A 25,264-nucleotide genomic window follows, 5' to 3' on the forward strand; every position below is an offset into this window, starting at 1 on the left:
TAATTTCAGCAGTTGAGAGGCTGAGTTTAATAAGGGCAGAAGCTCTGTAGAAGTGCACTGCTAAAAAGGCTTCTAAAAGTGACAACACACTTTAAACAGGGAAAAGAACTGAAAATAGATATGAGTGCATGAGCTGTATGAATGCTTGATAAAATATTTTGTATCCTATAATGGTAAGGTGTGGCCAGGGAACGTTAATGTTAATACTGCTACAACATGGGAGACCTTTTGGCAGCTTAGTGAAGCAAGTAGGTGACTGAAAGTGCAAACGAGAGAAAAGTGAAATTTGTTCAGGAGAACAAAATAGCAGATATTATACTGCCACAGTTGGTAGCATACTGCCTTACATTAATACTTCACAGCATCTCTCATCAGGAAGCAATGAGAAATGATTAACTATTTAACCCTGTCCATTTTAGTTTGTTACAAAAATGTAACCAATTGAAAACATATACAGTGTTTAAAGTGTGGAGTATGAATGAGCAACATAGGTTTTTGATTCAGTTCTTCCTTTTATCTAGGGCTATTTATCATTTTTTTATTAGTTGGACACAGTTTACAGCAAGCCATTGGAGAAACACATTGAGGAAACTCACACACTTCATAGCCTGCAGAAGATTTCTTGTTATAGGGAGATAGACTCTCTTTTTGAGTTGTTTAAAGAATAGGTAGTAGGAAGAAGAGTGAGGAGGAAAGGGTCATCAAAATAAAGATAAATGTGTGCACTTTCCAACACTAGTGGTACCACCTATACAAGTTATAGAGACAGAAAAGAAAGAGAGAGAATCTAACAACAAATATAAAGAAAAAGGAGACAATAGATGGCGCCGGCCATCAATTGCTCCTACCATGTGACAGGGACTGACCAATGGCACCGGTAGCCCCTGTGACATAGTAGGTCAAAGGCTATTGGTGCCATTTTGAAACCGGCAGCCGAGGGTGTGAGTGCAGGAGATGGCTCCCGGACCCCCCACTGGACCACCAGGGAGTTTTGGTAAGTCTTGTGGGGTCATGAGGGTGGGAGGTTTGTTTAAATTGGTTCCTTTAGATGGCCAAATAATTCGACAAAGATTCGTTGTATTCGTGGGGAATCGTGATACGTTTCGCTTCCCCATGAGTACAACAAATATGGCCCTATACGTTGCGGATTACCAATTCGTAGGTAACGAATGCACACCCCTAAAAGCCAGTTCATCAGGTTGGATGCCAGTACTGCAGTTAAGTATCCTGGACCATCAAAGACACCGCGCTCAAGTGGAAATGTGGCACTGTCCTGCCCCATCCACCATTGAAGCGGTGAGTGTGCATTGGTAATCTCATGTGCTCTGCTGCTAGCAGGCTGACAAGCAGCTGTGGGCATTTGTGGTGCCCTACGCTGACTGAATTGCCTTCACTTGCTATGGGAGCTTTTCCCTTACAAGCTGGTCACCCCCACCAATGCTTTGACAATCCATGACTTCCAGTTCATCTGAAGAAAATCTTGTGAGGGAGGACGGCTTGCAGCAAGAAAAGGAAGGATTTCCGATTCCCTTCTTCTCTTTGTTCCCCTGTCGGCCCGCACCCAGTCTCTGGCCCCGACTTCCCCAACCTTCTTCATCTCCCAGGTACCTCTCTTACCTGTGTGACCAATCCTCCTCCTACCAAACCACCCCTTTCTTCCCCTCCCCCAGCCCTCCTTCTCTAACCCAGTTGGGGCTCTCCCCAGTTGCTGCCCATAATGTGCCCTGCTCATCCACGACTTCCCTTAATCACAGGGTTCTAAGTTGTAGCATTTGCTAGCAATATTATGTTATTCCTTTCTAATCCAAAACATTCTTTGGGATGTTTGAAGCTTATAAAAGCATAAGGGAACTGCTCTGGATTTAAATTTAATTTGGACAAATCTGAAGCTTTAGCTATCCTGAATGAGGTGGGAGGATTATGGGAGGATAGGATTCAATTAAAATAGACAGACAACTTCTTTTCTTATTTGGAGATTATTCTGTCATTGAATCCAGAGATGGTAACTTCAAAACAAGTGCATGAGTGCCCATATGTGGGCACATGTCCATATGTCCCTGAAATAGTTTATATAATTTGCGCAAGTGCGCATTCATTATATAAAATATGCCAGTTCTCATGTATGTGTACTTCTAATTTTAAGCGGTTACACGGGGAAAGGATATTCACATATTTTCCTTGGGATTTATCAGCTTTTACATGCACAAGTGAGCATATCTGCATTCCCCCCCCCAGTATACCTGGACCCTTCATTCTTTCGGTATTTTGCTATAATAGGTTTATTCTTACACCTGATAAATAGCAGAAGTAAATATGTGCAGGTAACAGCCCTACGTTCGTAGGTTATAAAATTGCAATTTGTGCGCATAAATGTTGGCCCCCGTCCCGGAATGCTCCTGACCTGCTCCTAATCTGCTCTTTTTTTTTTTTACACGAGCAAAGATATTCACACATCGGTACTTTCACATGTATGTGCTAGGCATATAAAATAGCGCTAACAGAAATAAATGCTACTTGAACATGCATCTAGTATTTAATACTCTTGCATTTATTATAAAATTCATTTTTAGGGGATAAATAAAAGCTTAATGTGACAGTACTTCTTATTTATCCTGAAGCTAAATGACATCAGTGGTAGTCTCTGCCACTTTCTCTGGCGGATAGGGTTAATTTATACAAAATCATCCTTTCCTACGTCATCGTATATGCTTCCTTTAAGGCTAATTAATAAAGCTATCAAAGCCCTAGATAAGTTGATTTCAAAATTTCTAGTCGGAAACCTCAAATTCAACTTCAGGTGTTAAAAAGTGACTGACAGAGAGAGAACTAAGATGGCTGCCTGAAAGGACGCACCTCACGCTACTCTGACTCCTGAACTTCTTTTGATAAAATATAACGTTGCCTTTATTGAGAGTATGCCTCATAAAAGGAAGGGGAAAATACGAATCTTTCCTCCGGACTCGGACATCCCCTCAGGTCAGCATTTTCTGTCTGAGTTTGCAGTTCTTACCCCAGAAAATAGGGCGTCGAGCCCCGCTGGCGATCCGGGAAGAGGAGTGCCGTTTTTGCCTGGGGAATTGTCTCTGAGCCCGTTGGATCCTATGTCACCGCCGCGAGCTTCTCCCCTGCACGCTGTCGACAAAGCTGAGTCGCTGGTGGATGACATCACCAGGCAGACTCAGATGGGAGGATTTGCCAGCGTTTGTTCATTTGGGGAAATGGTTCCCACTCAGGCTGTATGCCCCGAAGCCTAGGAGAGGAGAGGACTGGGCGAGGGTGTCGGCCCTCCAGGACCATCGGAGGAGAGTGGAAGTACAGCAGAGTTGGGAGCCCACCATCTATGCCCCCTGGAGATAAAAAAAAAAAACCAGTGGTTGTCACCCTATGGGACCTAATTGCAGGTATTGCTCTTAAATTTAATGAACAGTCCCTATCCTTAGAAACTGTAACTCAAAGGCTTGATTCAATTGAAAGTGATCATCGGCAGTTATTTCAGGAACATGTTAATTCCATTCAGACGCTAACTAAGGATATTCACGATCTGCAGGATTTAAATGTTATATCTGTATGGGACCAGATTTCTTCATCAAGAAGATTGGAATCGATGGAGAACTATCTGCGGCATCTAAATGTGAGACTCTTGAATTTTCCTAAAGTTTTGGGCGAGCCTCCTATATTGACTTTTAAGAGGTATATGCAAGAAGTTCTCTTCCTGTGGAAACTGCTCTGGCAGTAAAAAAATAATAATGTTTCTATCATAGAGACAGTGTTCTATACAGCTGTTTCAGATGAATGAGCATATAGAGATTGATAATTTAACTGATTACCTTGAAATTCTAATATGGAGATAACTGAATGAGCTGTTCTTTTTGTTACCTTTTTTTTTCTGAACAGGATCTAAGTCAGATTATGAAAAATTACTTCAGGAATTTAAATGTACCCTATCTCGGTGGTTTGGTGCGTATTTACCCAGACCTCTCGAGAACTACTTAGTTACATAGAAAAATGTTCCTTTCAATGCAGTCTGAAATATTAGCTCTAGGGGCTAGTTTTTAATTCATTTCCCCTGTAACCAACAAGGACTGAATTACATAGTCTGGGTAAACAAATAAGCATGGGTGTAGCTTGCTTGTTACGGCGGTTACTACCCCAAATCAATTAAGCCTGATACTTCACTTGAAATAGATATCCAGCGCAGCTCACTGCTTCAACGGCAGGGGGGGATGAAGAAAAGAGGATTTATATTCAGACAACAACAAGCAAGGACTGAATTGCACAGGCTGGGTAAACAAATAAGCACAGGAGTAGCTTGCTTATTGCGGCAGTTACTACCCCTAACCAATTAGGCTAGATACTTCACTTAGATGCAGCTCTAGCACTGCTTTCTACATCAATGGTGGGGGTGGAAGGTAACTAGAACCAAAAAGTTACTAATAAGGGCCAAGAGTTACAGATAAGTATGAGAAAAAAAAAATAAGTGTGAAAGCTTGCTGGGCTGACTGGATGGGCCGTTTGGTCTTCTTCTGCCGTCATTTCTATGTTTGTATTAAGTTATCTGGAAATACATATATTTTCTTTAGTCCTGATCAGTTATGGGAGTTCATAAATGGTAGAATAAAATGATCTGGTATATCTAGAGAAAGGAGGATCTATAAAGGGAATTGGGGTATCATGCAGCCTTGCAAGTATTTTTATTCTTTTGGTTTCATATATTGACTCCTCTAATTTTCCTTCTCTCTTTTGCATATTTCCTATGAAAAGAATAAGAGAAAATGTGTTTCTTCATGTTTACTTTTTATGGATTCTATTGTATTACAGATTTCCTATTTGAAAGTTTTTTAAGTTTCTTTTGCAAAGATGTTCTTTGTAAATTTTGCAAAAACTTGATAAATAAAAAAAAAGTGATGACAGAGTGGAGGAATAGCACTGCCAGAGCTTTAAAGAATATAATCTAGCATGTACTGTACAATGAGAGTGCTCAGAGATTGGCTATATGAATCGTTATATTATAGTGCTCAAGCTATAGAAGTTGATGAGCTAAACCAATATATTCTTGGTATAATGCGGAATCTGGGAATAATATATTAGTTCTCTTTTGAGATATCTGTGGAAAAAAGCAGTAAAAAGAAATATTATAGGCCTACTCCTTTTCTGCTGATTTAGGGAACCTTGATTTCATACCAGGAGACCAAATTAAGGCCTGGATTTATAAAAATGCACTAAATATTGCATGTGATAGGAAAAGCGGAGTGTTGTATGGTAATAGGCAGTTTATTGCAGTTTGCACTAATACTTATGAGGTAGATCTTAAAAAAGTACGCGCAACTGGCGCAAACAAAAGTACGCCGGATTTTATAAGATACACGCGTATCTTATAAAATCTGGGGTCGGCGTGCGCAAGGTTGCGCAAAGTCGGCAGCCTGGAGCGCCAAGCCGCGCAGCCTGCCTCCGTTCCCTCCGAGGTGGGTCCGAAATCGGAGCGGCCTCGGAGGGGAACTTTCCTTCCGGGTCCCCCCACCTTCCCCTCCCTTCCCCTATCTAACCCACCCCCCAGCCCTACCTAAATCCCCCCTTACCTTTGTTGTGAAAGTTACGCCTGCTTGAGGCAGGTGTAACTTGCACGCGCCACCTCGGCATCCACCGGCACAGGCCACAGTGCCAGGGGACTCTGGACCAACCTCTCAGCCCACCCCTGAACCGTCGCCACGCTCCCAGACCCACCCTGGACCACCCCCTGATTCCGGAGACGCCCCTGGACACACCCCCGGCCTGCCGACACGCTCCTGGACACACCCCTCCCGCCCCTTTTACGAAGCCCCAGGACTTACGCGCGTCCTGGGGCTTTGTACGCACTGGCATCCTATGCAAAATAGGCGCGCCAGCGCGCGAGTAAATCCAGCAGGATTTACACGTGCAGGGCTTTTAAAATCTACCCCTATGTGAATTAAGCTCCTGGAGAGCCAGCCTAGCTATCAGGGCCCTTCTACAACTGAGGGGAGGGGGGGAAGAGAGAGAGAGAGAGAGAGAGAAAGAGAGAGACTAGCCATAATGCCCTCATCCTAGGTAGGTATTTATCTCTCTATAGGAGGCCCACCTAGTAACTCGAGGTGAAGTTTAGGTATTAGTGTAGGGGTTAGGGGCCACTATGATATCAAAGTGAGACATACGAACAGAACAGTGCTCTCTTGTGGAGATTTGATGACCTTCGGAGTGAGGAAACTCACCCAAAGATGAGATTTGTGCAATGTTCTCTCAACTTAGCTTGATTGAGTTTCCTCACTCCGAAGGTCATCAAATCTTCACAAGAGAGCACTTTCTGTTCGTATGTCTCACTTTGAATATCAAAGTGGTCCCTAACCCCTACACTAATACCTAAACCTCTCCTTGAGTTACTAGGTGGGCCTCCTATAGAGGTATAATACCTACCTAGGATGAGGGCATTATGGCTAGTCTTTCTCTCTCTCTCGCTCTCTCTCCCCCCTGTGGTTGTAGAAGGGCCCTGACAGCTAGGCTGGCCCTCCAGGAGCTTAAAACTACTAAAAACAGCATATGCACAATAAAGCCCTATTGCACAGCTTTACACAAATGAAAAAGGTGTAGTTAAAGCTGTGTGATATGGCTTCACAAAACTGTGAGCCCAGCCCACTTGGCCCCAAACTCCTCCTATTTTTCTCATTTGCATCGCACCATGCGTTAAAGGCGTTTTCGCATGCATTAAAAGTGCTTAACGCATGCAAAAACGCCATATAGCACTTTAATAAATGGCCCCCTAAGACTTTTCTAATTTGGGAGCACAAGGTAATTGAATAAATCTTACCGATGACTAACAAAGGGGGAGAGGTGTTGGTTTTTCAGAACCCCAAAGAACAATATGGATTAGATAATAAAGGTTTCTTTGCATACCTGCAGCTGAGGCATTATGTGGGGGTTCTTGAAAAGGCAATTTTTAAATGATAAAGGCATGGTATTTTTCAAATAGAGGAGGTTGAGAACTTCAGAAGGCCATAAGGAATTTGGAAGCTGTACTGTCAATAAAAGATTGCTGATAAGATGGAAAACTACTCCTACTACCCCTAACTAATCAAGCTTGATATTTCACTTGGATGCAGCTCCATTACTGCTCTCTACATTAATGGTGGGGGTGGAAGGGAAATAGAACCAAAGAGCTAAGAGAAACAGATAAGTATGAGAAAAAAATGTGTGAAGCTTGCTGGGCAGACTGGATGGGCCGTTTGGTCTTCTTCTGCCGTCATTTCTGTTTCTATGTTTCTATGAAAAAAGAGGTAGATAATCTTATGGCTGAGACACTGCAAAACTGTTTTAATAGAATTAAAGAATTAATGGGCAACATGCTTTTAAGGGAAACATAATATGTTTCTGTAGAGTGTTTCCGCACAGGATGTTTAGAGCTAGAAATGCAGATTTAGATGTACAGTATAAAGTATAAGCACGAACAAAGAACCCTGGGTCATGTATTCTGGTCATGTTTGGAAATAACATTTCTGGGGCAAATTATCTCTTTTCAAGGCAAAGGGTTCAGCTGTAGGTGAAAACTGTAATTTTTGATGAGGCATGAGAATTAAAGATTTAAAGTCGGGGGTCCAAAGTTATTCATTACTTAAAGGCTTTTTAAATGGGAAAAAGGTGATATTAAAATGGAAGGAGGCAGAATCTCTATCCTTTTGACATTAGCATGATAGTTTACCTAATATTTTGATGATGGAAAGTCTTGCGGTGAAGCATTTACCGGAATAAACAAATCTTTTTAGAAATTTGGGAACCATACTCACAAAAGCTTGCATCATGGGCCCAAGAGGTCACATTGAAATCCTCAATTCTTTGTAAGTATAGTAGAAATTAAGTTCATCTAATGCCATGAATTAAATAATTAAGCTGGAGTGGCTAAGGGGAAAAAAGGAGATGAGGTAATACTTGCTTATAGAATAGAGAGGGATAAGGGAAATGAAGGGAAGATATGTTGTTAATAAGTAAAATCATATTTGTGCTGTTTTGAAGTGAGAAATATGGAAAAGAGAATCTGTAAGTATTGTCAATTGGTGTGTGGAAGGAACAGTTGTATACCAGTTGTATGCTGAATATTTCTTTAATAAAAACAGTTTGAATAAAAACACTTAATGGGAACATTAACTTGGATCATTGCATCAAAGCAATCTATGTGACATTTAAATGAGACGATTAGCATAATTTTGCATATTTATCAGTCGATTTAAATTTGAATACAAAAATCTGTGCTAACGGTACCACATATTTTCCATTTGCAAATGCATTAATTTGTTGTAACGTATAGTAATGCTGCTTTAATGTGCATTTAGTGCTAAGGCAGGTGTTTAACACACAATTAATACAGTTTAGTAAATAGCACTCTAATATTCCAAACATTTGAATTAATGAGAAAAGATTGAAAAGAAACATGTTTATTTTCAAGGGTGAACCGGATCTCCAAACATTTCAAAAATGTTTTCAATCAAATTAGATTGCCTAACAGAGTTTTTTGAAAGATGTTGATTCAGAATGTGAGATCAGAATTTTGATTTCTTTCTATTAAACAAAGGATACTTCAGAAGTAGAGGTCATTTTCATATTATTTTAGATTAGCTAATTTAGTTGTCTTTTAACTTCACCCTCCTTATCCCATGGTCCCCTTCAAATACATTAAACAAATGTCAAAATCAGTCCTACGAATTGAAATAAAGTAGAATAACAGGTTAGATATAAATATTTCTCACATTTTTATAACCATGCAGACTGGCTGGGCCAATTGGTCTCTATCTACCATCATCTGCCTTTTCTTTCCACATTAGTCCACACAATTCTTTATGGTGATAGTCCCTTGTTTATGAAGACATTGCATTCTGCAAGTCAGCAGCTTCTGACGATTCCTGGAGCTAAGGAAACATAGTTGCAGCAGACGTCTTGTGCCTTTTCATAAACAGCATCAAAACTCTGGAAATCTCTTCCAGTTGATTATACATTTTTTAGGAAGACATTGAAAGCCCATTTGTTTAGAGAAGCTTTTAACTAATGTTGAATGTGTTGCTGTTTTACTTCTTTGGTTTTATGTGTACTGCTTTATCATTGTATGTATGATTTAAGATGTTATAGTCCACTTCAAAGAGAAATTGGCAATGAATGTGGTATATAAATAATAATAAATAAATAAAAATAAATCTGATGTTAGTGTCAATTAATCTATAAGCTATTTATAGGGATCTTGCCTATGGCTACTCTGCCCTGACTATGCCCAGTCTTGTCTTATAGGCATCTTCATTTTCATTTTTTATTGTATGCTGCTTGGGAAATTCAATGTTAGAACAAAAAAGAAATCAATGGAAAAATGATTTATCTCCTGTGTGTTATAAGTTATTTTTCCACTGATTTGTTTTAACATTGAAATTTCTAGGCAAAATAAAAACTGAAAATGAAGGTCCCTAGCTATTTACTGTTATTTTGTTTGCTTGGCATGAGAAAATCAATTTCAGTATTTTCTTTTGTAGAGGACGTAAACAATCTTAAACATTCCTTTGAAGCAGGATAATGAGAAAAAAACATGAGTGTATATGTCATTGGATGTCTTAATTTTATTTTAGAGGTACTAGATAAGTATAACACCATGGCAATAATTGATGGAAAAAAGGATCTTGTGAATCTGACTGTGGATAACGTTCACCTAGAGTACGGGGTTATCTATGAATATGACAGCACTGCTGGAATAAAATGTCATGTGATGGAGAAGATGATCGAACCAAAGGGCTTTTTCAGCTTGACAGCAAAGGTAGGTGGCATGAATGCTAGCTCGATTATCATTTTTTTTAAATTAATGCTTTTTATTGTGCTTATTACCATGAAAGTAGCACCTGCTTTTATCGAGGAACAAGAGCGTAGGCGTTTCATTTCAAGTCTAAGTTTTGTAGATTATTTGTATTTCATTTGTACCCAGCAGTCTGTGCTTGTAAGTGAATGAATTCATTGACTGCATCAAAAAGAAAAATCCATCTTTACCAAAAGATTAACAAAAATGCTCTTCAAATGTGTCACATAAACACTTTAGTCAATTCCTATAATAACTTCATATGCAAAGATAAATTTAGGGGTCTATGTACCAAGCATTATTTTCCATAGACACAAAAATACCTGAATAACTAAAAGAGAACAGTAGTTTTGGAAATATACTAAAAAATAATCTAAATTAAGATAAACTGTAGATTCACATAGACATTGAATCTGAGGGTGTTTTTCCATTCCTCAATTCTAATAGCCTCATCTAATAGCCTTATTCATGGTAGAAAGGGGATAAGGATATGTATGTAGATCTCTCATAGGTCTCTATGAAGGGGACTATTCCATCAGCACAGGTGGAGACAGAGGGAGCCCTTTTTCAGTTTTAACTTACCAATTTTCCCAAACCAGGACGCTTATTCTAATAAAACAGAAGACATGCTGTCAAGGGTTTGAAAAAACATCTTTTATATGGAATGATATGGCCACAGCCCAGCATATGCTAAATTACAAATCACATCAAAACATGTGCCTAACAACTGGTACAAACTAAACTCAAATTTGCAGAAAATCATCTGAATACCTGAACCGCCAAGCCAGGTGTGCAGTGGATGACCAAAGCTCTTTGTATTGCTCTGCCTCAGACTGCTGTCTGCCCCTTTCAACCCCCCCCCCCCCAGCCGTAAAAGCCAGTGCACCAGTGCATTGAGCTAGTCTTGTGGGCTCCTCTGCTAGCAGGCTGACAAGCAGCTGTGGGCATTCGCCATGCCCTACTATGGCAGATTGCCTTCATTTGCTCTGGGAGCTTTCCCTTTCAAACTGGTCATTCTCCATCATTGCCCCCCAGGTAATGACACTTTGTTTGCTGAGGGACCTCCCAATTACTAGGAACTGAGGCCATATCTAGCTAAAAGGGCAAACAAACTATCCTGCAAGCCGCTAATAAATATATCCCAACCAATGTCAGATAAATGCACTCCATCTGATCTGTACAACTCCAGGCAGCTTTCCTCTATCAAATCGTATGGCGCGAAAAAGCCCTGGATAATAGGCATGAATCTACTCATCCATCTGTTGATCTTTTTCCTGGTTCTCTCTAATGTCACAAAGGACCGCTCCACCCACCACACCTTCCTGGGGGTGATGCAGCACTAGACTATGGGGCGGATTTTAAAAGGCCCGCACGCCTATTTTGCATAGGCCGCCGGCGTGCATAAAGCCCCGGGATGCGCGTAAGTCCTGGGGCTTTCGAAAAGGGGCGGGAGGGGGCGTGTCCGGGGGCATTCCCGAAACGACGTGGCATTTCGGGGGCGTGCCGCAGCGTTTCGAGGGCAGGCCCGGGGGCGTGGTGCCGGCCCGGGGGCGTGGTCGAGGCCTCCGGACCAGCTCCCAGGACCGGAGGACGGAGCGGGGCTGCCGGCGACACGCGCAAAGTTACGCCTGCTTTCAGCAGGCGTAACTTTGCCGACAAAGGTAGGGGGGGGTTTAGATAGGGCCGGGAGGGTGGGTTAGGTAGGGGAAGGGAGGGGAAGGTGGGGGGAGGGTGAAGGAAAGTTCCCTCCGAGGCCGCTCCGAAATCGGAGCGGCCTCGGAGGGAACAGGCAGCTCGTGCTGGGCTTGGCGCGCGCAGGTTGCACAAATGTGCACCCCCTTGCGTGCGCCGACACCGGATTTTATAAGATACGCGCAGCTACTTTTGTTCGCACCAGGCGCGAACAAAAGTATGCGATCGCGCAAGTATTTAAAATCTACCCCTATGTGTGTATTGGGGAATAGGTCAACAACTGCGATGCAATCCTTCTGCATTTTCTGAATGAGCTCCATGCTGTGAATTGCCGCCAGATCATTTTGCCCCCAAATGGAGAATTATTGCCCACGGCGAAGGTATGGACCTGTTTAAGTGAAGCACCAAAGGCATCAGTTAGTCCCATCTCATGGCCATGCCAAGATAGCGACATTCGATGCAAGGCTATACCCAAGTGGCTCCTTAGGGCCCTAAAGTTAGCCCTCTTTTGAGCTCATTGGATATAGGAATGGCCCATGATCCAGATATAGCACATCTGCACGACTTAACCTGGAATAAAACAAAGTACAATTTAAATATGGTACTAAGTATTAAAATATGATTCAGGCCGGAGGTACAGCTGGTGTCTGTTTGAATGCCACCTGCCTACTAATGTCATGGCCTCTCTGGGAAGGCTGAAAGCTGCTGCAGTAGTTGTTGCTCCTATTCTGAAGGAGTGCAACTAAAACCTGTTCTTGCAAAACCTGCCACTCCCAAAGCCCGCTGCTGAACTTTAGAGAACTGAAACATGGAGAGCGGGTGCTCATTTTATGTATCAACAAGGGACCACTAAAGGTTGTATACGGGGCAAGTCTCACCTGTGGACAGCCTCTGAAACTCTACCCCTTTTTTCCTTTTGCCCCTGATCTGTTTTGGACCTGCGTATGATCAGCACTAACTTGTTGCCCCAAAACTGCACATCATCACTCTGGAGACCAAAGCATTCATGGTTTATTGAAACCCATGCCACCAGCTCACTGATGCACATAGCTGCAAAGAATGCCAATGGAAACGCACAGCTAAACAGGCAAGGCTCGAAATGGCGAAAACAGACTTTTTTCAGAACTACCAATATCAGTTGCTGATGATAGTGCGTAATAGGGCGGCATTTGTCCTCTCCCTTTTTTGCAGCTTGCCCCCACCCTCTCATCATCCACTTAATAGCAAAAGAAGCAGCAGGATTTTTCAAACCAAAAGTCTTGGAAAAGAAAGCGAATCCAGCCTAATCTTCAGCATGAAGGATCTTGCAGCTTCCTCATTTTGCAGTGGAGAATGTACCGTACTAGTGCTTCCGCTGAGATGAGCCATGTCAATGAGCTACCCTTTTAAGCCAGGAACAGCTGTAAGTCATGTAAAGCTTTTGTGTAATTCTTCCTCATGCTCTCTGCTAATGAGTCCAGGATTATGTTCCAAATGTTGGCGGGCCAAGCTGTCACACTTCCCTCGGAATCTGTGTCTTGCTCCTTTCTGCTTCTAGGGAAGCAACCTGAAAGAGGCCCACGAAGCAGGAGAGAGAGTCTGCAATACTATTATCCACACCAGGGATATGCACTGCCTAGAAAGAGACATTGAAATGCAAGCAGCTAAGTACTAAATCCCTCTGCAATGTGGTTGCCCCACTGGTCCTAGACCACAGTCTGTTTATGGCCTACACTACCACCATGTTGTCAGACATTGCACAGGTGCCTTCCGTAAATTCTTAAGGACACTATTATGGGGAAGACTTCTAAAAGCATTATACCCCTAGTGATTCCAGACTCGTGCCACTCAGGGGGCCAAGCTTCAGCACACCAAACTCCTTTGAAATAAATGCCAAAACCAAGCCCCACTGCTGCATCAGTAAAGAATTTGAGCTCAGAATTGTAACGCAACAGATCTTGCCACATTGCTAAACCATTGGGGTCACATAGAAAGGATTTCCATAACTCAATGTATTCTGCTTTATACTCCTAGTGACCCAAATACGATGATGCTTTCTTGTTATGCCTGTCATGGCCTTTGCTAGGCATCTAGGGAAAACCCTCCCAATTGGCATGACCCAGCAAGCAAAATGTAAGAGGCCAATGAGGGATTGAAACTTCCCTAATGTAGCCTTCCTCACCGTGTGTACACCCTCTAGCGCTTCTGAGAGCCTGTCAATTTTTTCTTGTGGTAGCCTAGTAAGTCTAGCAGTGACATAGATCTCGATACCCAAGAATGTTATGATATCTGACGGGCCTTCCGTCTTGTCCCTAGCCAATGAAATACCAAACTCCCCAGCCATCTGCTGGAAAGATGTCAGAAGGTGTGAGCATTTGGGTGCATCTTTGACAATAAATATGAAATCATTCAAATAATGGATGATATTTCATGAACCAAACACTCTCTCAGCTACCCAATGCAAGAAAGTGCTGAAATGTTTGAAGTATGTGCACAGTATGGAGCACCCCATAGGGATGCACCCTTCGAAATAGTACTCCACTAGGAACAGAAAACCAAGCAAATGAAAGGATTTAGGATGTACTGGGAGCAGGCTGATTCAATATCTATCCTAGCCAAGTGTGCCCTCCAGTCCGTATTGGAATGATGTCTAGTGCCTGATCAAATGACGCATAGGTGACAGTGCACCACTGAGGCTCTATCTGGCCTTTTGGGTAGGACAACTTGTGAATTAATCTAAATTTTCATGGCTCATTTTTGGGGACTATCCCTAGCAGGGTTATGGTCAAATTCGGGAATGGTGGGTTTTTAAAAGGACCAGCTATTCTACCCAGGGTGACCTCCTGTCTAATCTTATCCCCACCTATTTCTCTGATCTAGAGACATTGCATTGCGAACGAGGCATAATCTGATGTCAGGGAGCCTACTGCATGGTACAGTATAACCTATAGTGAAGCCCATTCTTATCTCCATGGCCTGGTATCTGTGTGGGTATTGTTCCAACCAAAGGGTAATAGCTTCTATGCTGACTGGAGTAGGGGGCTCACCCCATCATTCCCCATGAGAACTGTACTTCCTGCTGTCATCTTTCTTTGGGGGTAGTACCTTGTATCACGGGATGCCCTGCACTGCAAACACAGCAGTTGTGCCTGAATTTGCAGTTCTTCCAGGTGCAGTGCCCAGCGTTAAATTGCCTGCAGTTGTCACACCTCTGCCCTGGAATGTTAGAGCCCCTGTCCCTAAGTGTGCTATGTATGTAACTGCTGGACCTATCTGAGGAGAATGGTCTTTGCATGGTTGCTTCATCGAGCCACATGTCTACAATTTGATGCTAAAAGGTACACTACACTGAGGGTAATATTATACTATTGGTTCTCTTATACCAAGTAATTACATAGACAAAAAGAGAACTCGCAAAATCACAATATTCAATCTCAAATATATAATTTATTAATGAAATATATAAAATAGATCCTGTCTAGACAATGATTACTATCTAACACAATCATTCATCACACCACACTCATATCACAGTCATACAACACCTATTAAAACGCCAGATCATAATATAAATTTGATACTATACAATTTGATACTATAAATTTGATACTATACAATTTGATGCTACCATGATATTGAGCTGTCTTCTGCCATGCTTCTCCTAAATTTGAAATTGTAGTTAAGCTTAGCCCAACCACCAAAAATGCTTATGCACTTTAATTATTGTATCGCAATATCTAATTAAGAAAGGTGCCTGCTCTGGCTTGCGCTCAACACCAATGCTCATAAAGATGTGGAATATCGTAGTCCAGCTCTAAATCATCTTCAGAACTCTTGGCTTCTTATCCCTGCTGTCTGCTGCTGCATCCTTGCCCTGAGACTCCTTGCCATCCCCTTCTTGGTTGTAATTAGCAACAGGAAAATATCAATGAACATGTGCTTCCAAATCTTCTTTTTAAGCTTATGGGATATACCTCTGGAAACATCATTCCTGGGTTGTGCACCTTGGTTGAGGATAACAGGAAGAGTGATGGTAGCTGAACTGGATGTGGTAGCATTAGCAGACAGCAGTACATCATGACCCCATACCATAGCCACAGAGCTTCCTTATTTGGCTGCTCTCTCTTTTTATTTTTATTTTTTTTTGAAAGTTCTAAGGGAATTCAGCATAATAGAAGCAAGGACAATGAGCTGGTGTGTGCAGTCATTGTTATCAAGGTTTTATTAGGTTTTGATATGTTATTGCTTTAGTGAATTTTGTAATAAAGGATTTTTGTATATTGAATATTGTAAATGTGATTTTGATGGAGATATTCTCATATATATGTAAATATATATATATATATATATATATATATATGATAATGGCCATTTTGTAGACGGGTGGGTCCGCACATGGCAGCGGCCATTTATTTAAAAAAAAAAAAAAAAAGATGCTGTGCGCATACTCTAGCTATTAACAGTACGCGAGCTATTAACAGTATGTGTGGGATTAAAACAAAACCAATTGCAGCCAGTGTTTATTGTGGATGTGTATTACTTTTGTAGTTGTGCGTGTAACACCTGGGCTTTGTAGTACATGTGTATCTTAAATAAAAAAGGAATGATGCACACATAGTTGAGCTATGTGTTGCGCTGGAGGTGGACCCTTGGCCTGTTGCAGGATTGGTACGGCCCTCTGGTCGGACCCAGAGAGCTCCTGCCACCAGGAGGCGGAGCACACAAGGAGACAGAGGCTAGCTGGAGCTTCACCAATAGGTTTCCGCAGGTTGAGCCCTTGGGTACCCAGACTGCCTGGACTTGGGTGGGCCTCAGAGGATCTCCCAGAGAGATAGCAGAGATGTATGCCCACCACGAGCAAAGGTGCATGGCTGGTGATGAGAAGATGGGCTAGACCTGTACTGAGATCACCAGAGACCTCAGGAAGGAGACAGGATACGAAAGTCCTCTGGGCAAGATAGGCAGTGCCTATAGGTCTAGTCAGAGGAAGGCCACGGGCAGCATCCAAACAGGCTGGTCTGATAGTCTCAGGAGCGAACAGAGTATCCAAGTGAAGTGCAAGGGTCAAAGCCATGGTATCCATCCATGGGGTGGTCAGCCAAAGCAAGGGTCAGTTCCAAGATCAGTCCATATGTAAAGGCATGCAGAGGTCAGTTCCAGGCAGTGGTCAACATGGTCAGGCAGGCAAAGGTCAGTTCCAGGCAGCGGTCAAACGTGGTCAGGCAAGCAGAGGTCAGGTCCAGGCAGCAATCAAACGTGGTCAGGCAAGCAGAGGTCAGCACCGTGAATCAGTCCGAGAAGGTACTACTGAAGAGGAACATCGAGCAGGAATCAGGACAGATGCTGGGACACAGAGAAGAACCACTGGAACAACACAGGAATGCAGGAACACAGGAACGCAGGAGAACTGGAACACCACAGGAACACCAGAACAGAGACTGGATCAAGGAACAAGGAGCAAAGGACTGCAACTAGCTACACCGATGGTGTCGACCCGTTTGCCAAGGTACGGTTCTGGGGACAGGGCCTCGCCTTATATACCAAGACTAGGTGATGTCATCATCGGTCGCCACTGACCAGTTTCCCGCACTAGGCCCTTTAAAGGGCTGAGTGGTCCGCGCGCTCGCGCGCCTAGGGGCGGGGCCAACGCAGAGGAGGATGCCAAGCCCTGGCGTGAGGAGAGCTGCGAGTCAGAAGGCCCCAACGGGCCTGGGGATGCCCGGGAACGCCGCGGGCAAGAGGAGCTGGCTGCCACTGCGAGGGAAAGACAGACCAGGACCTGCCGGAGTGGGGTGAGCAGACCTGGCCACGGCACTAGCGCGGCCAGGACGCGCAACACTATTAACAGTATGTGCATACTGGTCATGGACCAGGACTGAAACAAGTGCACATCCCTACAGTTTTTGGTTTAGTTAATAAAATATATATACATACATATGTATATATGATCATCATAATGTACCATCTGCTGAGCTATAGGAGTGCTGCACAATCAGAGCCCAAAGCATTACGATATACCTTTCGGATAACAGGAGGATCAGATGCTGAAATTCCTCTGTGAGCCGTCCATATTGTCCTCAAGCTGCTCTTGTAAGCATTCCTTCCCCCGATTCCATACTGCAGTTGATCCCCCTCATCAGGCGGGCTCCCCAGTCGAGAATTGTGGAGTTCCCCCCCCCCCCCCCAATCCCCCCAGCCCTCTGCACCATGTGCGACCACATCCTTATGTATGTATTTATTTATTTGTTAAATACTGGCAGGTTATACTATGCGGCTGTCTAGCCCCTACACTAGCACAGCCACTGCATAGAGAGCGTTAAGGAGGAACCATGTCTTTAATTTATTTTATTTTATATCGCTCCCCTGTCCTGCACTGCCCACCTTCACCCCTCCCCCTGCCACTTAACGATATGACACTGGCTGCCATGCAGCCTAATATCTTGGCAACTGTTGATATCGTGTCAGGAGAACCAGGTCCCCCCCTCCCATGCTGCTGCCTCACCCACACTGTCGAATTGTCGGTGTGCCCCGGAGCTTGCACTCGGTAAGGCCTTCCTAAATTTACTTATTTTAATCATTTATTTTTAACTTGTTATTATTAGTTACCTTGCGATGGGCATATTTTAGCGCACTGAGGCCTCTGGAGCTACTGGCTGTTGCAATCGGTGGTCCTCGGCTGCTCCCATAAACCACCGCTCTCACCTCAAGGCCCGAGCTACTGCCACCGATGCCACCACAGGTTTCTCCCATGAAAGCGGCGAGATGCTGCCAATATGCAGCAGACACCCCCGCTCCAGCCTCCTTCTCCTTGCAGATTCCTGCACGCACAACTTGGGGTGATTTAATGGGACCGTGGCAGGAAAAGCACCATGGACCCTAAGAATGATGACATAAGGCCTGGCCTATAAAAAGCCCCTGCCTGCCTTAGCCTTTGCCTTAGCAACAGGTCAACTTGTGTCTTCGGAGTGTGAGTTGCCAGCATCTTGTTCTTGCATCTCCAGTTCCTGCTTGTCCCTGTTCCGGCTCCAGCGTCTGACTTTGTCCTTCAGTTCAAGCATCTATCTTTGCCCTTCAGTTCAAGCATCTGTCTTCATCCTTCAGTTCCAGCGTCTGTCTTCATCCTTCAGTTCCAGTGTCCTGTGTCTTCAGTCTCCTCCTCCAGTTCCTTGTGGCCCTTGCTTTCTCATCAGCCCTTGTCATTACCTCTTTAGTTCTTCAGTATGCTTCTCCTGCTTGTTCTGTTCCTCGCCTGCCTGTTCCACCTATCTGTACCTCCTGGTCCCTTTGGATGAATACTTTTTTTAGACCTGGGCCTGTCTCTTGGACCTACCCATCTGCTGCCTGCCTTCAACCATAGCCTGCCATCAGATACGCCTTGCCTTCTCCTGTTCCAAGCCTGCTATGTCTACAGATCTTGTCATAAGCAGAGGCCTCCACCTAAAGACCTGCTGGCCCCAGTATCCAAAAGCTCAACCCAAGGGGGGCGTGGGCTAGATAAGGCAAAGTACCAGTTGGGCATCTGCCTCATCAGAGTCTGCATGGTGACGGCAGGGACCTGCAGGGTGGAGCCCCTCAGGTAATGATAACTCTGCCTCAGCCCAAGGGTCCGCACTCACAACATATGCTGCGCACAACCTTGTGTGCCTGCTCAACTCTCTTTATTCTAGGATACCAGGATTGTCGCTACCCGCTCCACAACCTCTGATGTTTCTCTGTTCTATAGAATCTGCACGCTGGCCTGGATAACAAACTGGTTCTATCCTCGGCCTGACCCAAATAGCAAACTGGTGAGAAGATCTTTTTAAGCTAGCACTGGGGAAGAAAAGGGTTCCTTGATCCTGCCTCCTCTCTTTGAATTTCCTGCCAGGCCACCCAAGTTCCAGCCCATCTTTTTCCTCCCCCATCTTCCCTTCACCCAAGTGGCCACCGTTTACCTTTGTAACTCGTGTCCGTCCCTCCCCACTCATGTTTCCCTCCGCCTCCCTGCCCACCATTGCCATCCCAGCAAGGACTCCCCTATTGCCGCCCATGTTGTGCCCTGCTCAGCCAAAACTCAGCTTAATCACTGGACTGCTTAAGTAGAGGGAAACATAACACCTATTTTCGAGCTCCCCCATATAGGCTGCTACAGTGGTTGCTGCCTACTTCCATAAAAGGCAGATGTACCTAGTCAGGGTGTGGATTTTTGGTTTGGTCTTTTAGTTCCTATTTCTTTTCCTATTTTATTTTTCATTCCTTTTAGGAAGAGGATTCATTTTTAGCCCTGTCTTTTGGGGTTTAGTTGTGTGGAAGAGCAGAAGTTAATATTTCATGTTTGAGGAGGAGAGATTTTGTCCTTATTTTAGGATTCATTGAAAGAAGTTATCTTCTACCTTTCCTTCTCTTTTTGGGAGTTAGTTCATCGGTTTTATCTTGGTTCAATACTTGTGAGATCCAAGAGGCTTGGTAGGATGACTGGATATCTATCCAGTGACTCATCGGAGTGAAGAGTAAAGGAGAACAGTGGCAACCCACTGGTATAGTTTCACTATATCCACTAGATATTTAGGAGAAGTTTGAAGAGTGTTCCACAGATACAAGAAGTACTTAAAGGATCCAGAGGAGTGTGAGATTTGCCTATCTAGACATCTGATCATAGGTATTATTAATTGAGGATTGAATTTGGTCATCTGCTCACCATTACAGCCACTGCTTGGATAAAGTTTCAAAACTGTTCCTAAATCTGGGAGAGAAATCTGTCTGGGAATAGCATGTAAAACAGAACTACAGAATCACAGATTTGTTTGATTTAAATTTGTGTCATAGTTGGATTGACAAAAGGACTTGTAAACTTGTAAAACTTGTAAACCTATCAGTAAAGTAATGATGGAACCTTATCACTGAGTCCAGCATAATTATTAGTCTAGAATTATTGATACTGTCATTAAACAGACATTTTGGAATTATACTTTTTGCTATTGTCTTTGTTATTGCAGCTTCTAGAAGCCTTGGCTAAAAGTGATGAACAGTTTGTACAGAACTGCAGCAATCTGAGTTCTTTAAATGAAGTCATCCCTGCCGAGCTCCAAAGGAAATTCAGTGTCATTTGCAGTGAGAAAATTGAGCATATTTGCAGGAGAATATCTAGTTATCGAAAGGTAAGACTTTTAAAATGTGCTACAGCTTGTTCAGATGTTATTTTAGAAGATATATAATACAGGGCTATCCAAAAATGTAATTTTACCTTCATCCAATGTTTCCTTCACGTTTCAAGAACTTATTGAATGGCACAACTCATCAGAAGCAAAGCGAGAATATTGCCCAGTATGGGCATAACCTCAGGCTACTTTTGCTCCTCCTTACCATTGATAGTGTGGACTATAGCCTATTAGAAAGCTGAACATCAAGTTGCAAATTAGCTGGCTAGATGTAAAAACAGAAGGCTATTCATAAATATAAACTCCGCATGAAAAAAAGAGTTGACGATATCTCATCAGTAGATTCCAGAGTCATGATTCATGTTGAACTGTGAAGGCTGGAATCATTGTGAGGAACTGATCCCTTGAGTTCAGGCTACATGGCCATTTTAATTGCTTATTTTGATATTACTGTTGCTATAGTTGCCTTCTACGTGACTTACTGTTATTATATCTAGTCTTTCTGTGGATGATTCACTCAAATTCGAGACAGAAAAATTTCTTGAAGGAAAATTTTTGGTTCTGCAGGAAAGAAAATTAATCACATCTTGTATTAAAAAAAATATGACCCAGGGGACCTGTGTATCATAGGAAAAGCAAATAAACTTCATTTTTAGTCTATCTTTTGCTGTGAATTACATAATATATTATCAGCACCATTATTCTTTTCTGATTATATGGAGTCACTCCCCTACACAACCAAAATCTGGAAATGGGCAGAAGAAGCTCATTGAGTATTCTCCTGCCATGATGTCAGTTCAAACTAAGGAGAAGAAGAAGCCAAAAGTATCATCATATTACCTCATTGAAATGTGCTCCCATCCACTCAAGCATCCCAACTCTGCTGACTCAATGGAGAAAAAAAGGAAAATTAAAAGGAAGCAAGCAAAAAGATGAAAAGAATACCATACAGGAGTTAGGGAATGCAGAAATTAAGAAAAAGAAAAGAAAATGTCTCACTCTCTGTAGATACTAGTCTGCTTTATCTTCATTGCCTAGCAGTACTGCACATCAAGGAGTTACTAACTCTTTATAAGCAAGACCTGCATTTGACTGCTCAGTTTCACTTCTCTCCTAGGATAGAATGCCTTGACAGCTCAGAACTGATTATATGGAGCCACCTAACATAAGAAGGGTAGGAGAATGAAGAAAGAGATGCTTATCTATTTTACACAACAAAACCATTTTCAGCCTTCATCATTGAATGACCTGAACCATACAATACAGGAGAAGCACGTTACAAACTGGACAGCTACAACACACACACACACACACACACATACACAGAACTTGTGACTCTGGGGGGAAAAAAAAAAAGCCTGTGAACAGGAAACAAAGATATTTATTTATAGCTGACATTTATTTATTGCTTATCTAAAAACAGCTCCAGTTAATGTACATACTGAGGTAGATTTTAAAAATCTTAGAGCAGATTTTAAATGCCCGGCGCGTGTAAATCCCGGCCTTTACGTGCATGGCCGGGCCTTGCGCGTGCCGGGTGAATCTTCCAGTTGCCGGAACGCGCAAGTTACTTCAGGTCGGCTCCTGAAGTAACTTGAAAAATAAAAGGTAAATACATTTTAAAATGGATTTTACAGGGTGGGAAGGGAGGTTAGGGTAGGGGGTAGGAAAGTTCCCTCCCAGTCCGCTCCTAAATTGGAGCGGACTGGGAGGGAACTGGGGAAGGTCTCGATGTGTCACCACGTGAATGTGGACAAAATGGACCCACCCCCTTGTGCATACCACCGCCGATTTAATAACATGCACGCATCGGTGTGCGTATGTTATAAAATCATGCGTCCATGTGCGCGCGCCAGGTAGCGTGTGCACATGGACGCACGTGTGCATTTAAAAAAAAACTCTACTCCCTTGTGCGCCGGGTAGCACGCATACATGGACGCACGATTTTATAACATGCGCACACCGACGCACGCATATTATTAAATCGGCGGTGGCAGGCACGGGGGGGGGGGGGGGCGGGGGGGCGATTTTATCCATATTCACGCGGCGACGCATCAGAGCCTTCCCCAGTTCCCTCCCGGTCCGCTCCAATTTAGGAGCGGACTGGGAGGGAACTTTCCTACCCCCTACCCTAACCTCCCTTCCAACCCTCTAAAATGTATTTACCTTTTATTTTTCAAGTTACTTCAGGGCCCGACCTAAAATAACTTGCGTGCACCGGCAGCCGGGACAGCGAACAATGATACTGTCCTGGCCCGCTCCCGCCCCTCCCCACCCAAAACACGCCCTCCAGCCTGCCCCTTCCAAGAGGCCCAGAATTTGAGCACGTCCCGACCTTTACACCCGTGGCTGGGCCTCTTGGAAGATTCGCCCAGCGTGCGTAAGGCCTGGCCACGCGCAAAAAGGCTAGGATTTGCGCGTGCCAGGCAAGTAAAATCTGCCCTAAAATGTATAAGGCTCAGTCTGACACTCAATATATGGACTATTGTAAGGGGGGCACTTTGATTTGGAGTGAGTTTTCGGGAGGTAGGTTGGGGCTTGGGGGACGGTGTTAGAGAAAGGTTCAGAGCTCTAGCTGCATTGTACAAATCAACTCCTTTTCATCGCTTATAAGGTCTAAAATGTTTTAATGATGTCAGTTTTACAAGGAATACCTCTGAACGTGTCTGTAACACCACCTCCCAAACCCCAACCCACCTCCTGAAAACTGCCCCCCCTTAAATGGTCAATATATTGAGTGTCAGGCTGAGCCTTATAAAAAGTCTCTCTCTCTCTCTCTCTCTCTCTCTAATGTGTGTAAAGGCTGCAGACTTGTGTGCATGATGAAAGGTATTTTAAAACCTATGGGGCCGTTTTTAGATGTTACGCGCGCGGGGTACATTTGTGCGCGCTACCCGGCACTGCCGCACGCATGTTATAAAATCCAGGGTCAGCGCGTGCAAGGGGGGGGGGTGCACACTTGTGCACCTTGCGCGTGCCGAGCCCAAGGGGAGCCCCGATGGCTTTCCACGTTCCCTCCAAGGCCGCGCCGAAATCGGAGCGGCCTTGGAGTGAACTTTTATTTCGATCCCCCCCACCTTTCCCTCCCTTCCCCTATCTAATCCACCCCCCCCCCCCCCTACATTGTTTTCAGGAGTTACGCCTGCCTGAGGCACATGGTCAAATACCACAAGGAAAAATACCAAAGCAGTAAATAGCTTCCTTACAACGTGCGATGGCAGCCCTGGGAATGTGAAGCTGCCATTGCTTAAAGAAGTCTATGGCCCCAAGTATGCTCCCCCAAAAGTACTCAAGTATCCAGGAGATCTGCACAGACTCTTTGTTCCACCCCACACTCATGCCACCCCTTTAGGCGGCCATAGTGACAAAATATATATATTTTTTAATACAATTTGGTGGCAGGCACCAGCCCCACCCTCACCCCAACCCCTCCTCACAAAAATTGGGGTCCTGAGGGCTGAAATCCATACCCTAGGCCAATGCCCGGATATTCTCTTAATCAACAATAATCTCCCTGGTGGTCCAGTGAAGCACCCCTTAGGCTCTGGCCCCAACCCCCAACCTCTCTTCTCCAAATTTAGCTCCTGGAGGCTGGGACTGCCACCCTAGCCTAACCTCCAGTCCCCCCAACTCGCCAAAATCACCCTCATGGTTCAGCGGGGACTTGGAGTGCACCCCTAGGCTTCGGGTCTAGCAGACACCATTTTATAAATGGCATCAACTAGCCTTTTCCCTATTCACATGATAGGGGTAAGGGCCAGATGGCATCATTTTGAAAAATGTCAGCTACCAAACTGGAGCCAAGAAAGTGCTCCAAGCCCCCACTAGATCACCAGGAACTAATTAGTGAGTAAGGGGGAGATTCCAATTTTTTATGATGAAGGGGAACAGTTAGGGTGGGGATGGGGGTCTGTGGCAGACTTTACACCTTTCTTTTAAACTATTTTTTCACCTATTTCTGGGGTGGTGGGGCTCGAGTGGGAGGGACAGAGGATCTGTGCAGACCACAAGATATTTGCATTTTTTGCAGGGGAGGGTTTACTTGGGGCTATTGGCCCCTTTAAGACAGGGCCACAGGAGATTGGAGATGTGCATTAAGCTACTCAAGCTCCTGGTGAGGGGCCTGGGTCCAGGCTTAGGCCTAGGCTCAGGCGCAGGCATTGCGACCTAGCCTTCAGGCCGGGTTGTGGTATCAGGCCTGGGTTTAGACTCTGGCCTAAGCTGAGGCCCAGTCATTGGGGCCCAGCCTCTGGCTTGGATCATGGCATAGGGCTTGGGTTTGGGCTATAGCCCCGGCATAGGGATCAGCCCTCCAGGTCAGGATATGGCTTGGGCTTGGCCATAACCTAGGCTGAGGACAGGAATGGGGTGTTAGGACCTGGCATCTGAGTTGGGCTCAGGCACGGCCTATGCTGAAACTGGGGCTGGGGCTTCAGGACCCAGTCTCCAGGCCATGTTGTGGCATCGGGCCTGGGTCCAGGTTGAGGCTTTGGTATTAGGACCTGGCCGCCGGACTGGGCCTTGATGTCAGGCCCTGACATTTGGCCCTGGCATCAGTCCTAGGCTTCGGACTAGGTTGAAGCCTCGGCATTGGGTAGGCCCAGGCGAGTTTGCAATGATCTACTGT

General features: G+C 44.2%; 1 protein-coding gene across 1 annotated transcript in view; it reads left to right on the forward strand.

Moving 5' to 3' along the window:
• The window catches only part of PREX2 (phosphatidylinositol-3,4,5-trisphosphate dependent Rac exchange factor 2), a 922,406-nt gene that overhangs the window by 428,925 nt on the left and 468,217 nt on the right, over window positions 1-25,264 (forward strand). The window contains exons 22-23 of the mRNA XM_029591436.1: window positions 9,609-9,793; window positions 20,476-20,637. Coding sequence (XP_029447296.1) covers window positions 9,609-9,793; window positions 20,476-20,637 — 347 coding nt within the window. The remainder of the gene's footprint in view (window positions 1-9,608; window positions 9,794-20,475; window positions 20,638-25,264) is intronic.

The sequence above is a fragment of the Rhinatrema bivittatum genome, chromosome 2 (genome assembly GCF_901001135.1).
Source record: "Rhinatrema bivittatum chromosome 2, aRhiBiv1.1, whole genome shotgun sequence".
Lineage (NCBI taxonomy): Eukaryota > Metazoa > Chordata > Amphibia > Gymnophiona > Rhinatrematidae > Rhinatrema > Rhinatrema bivittatum.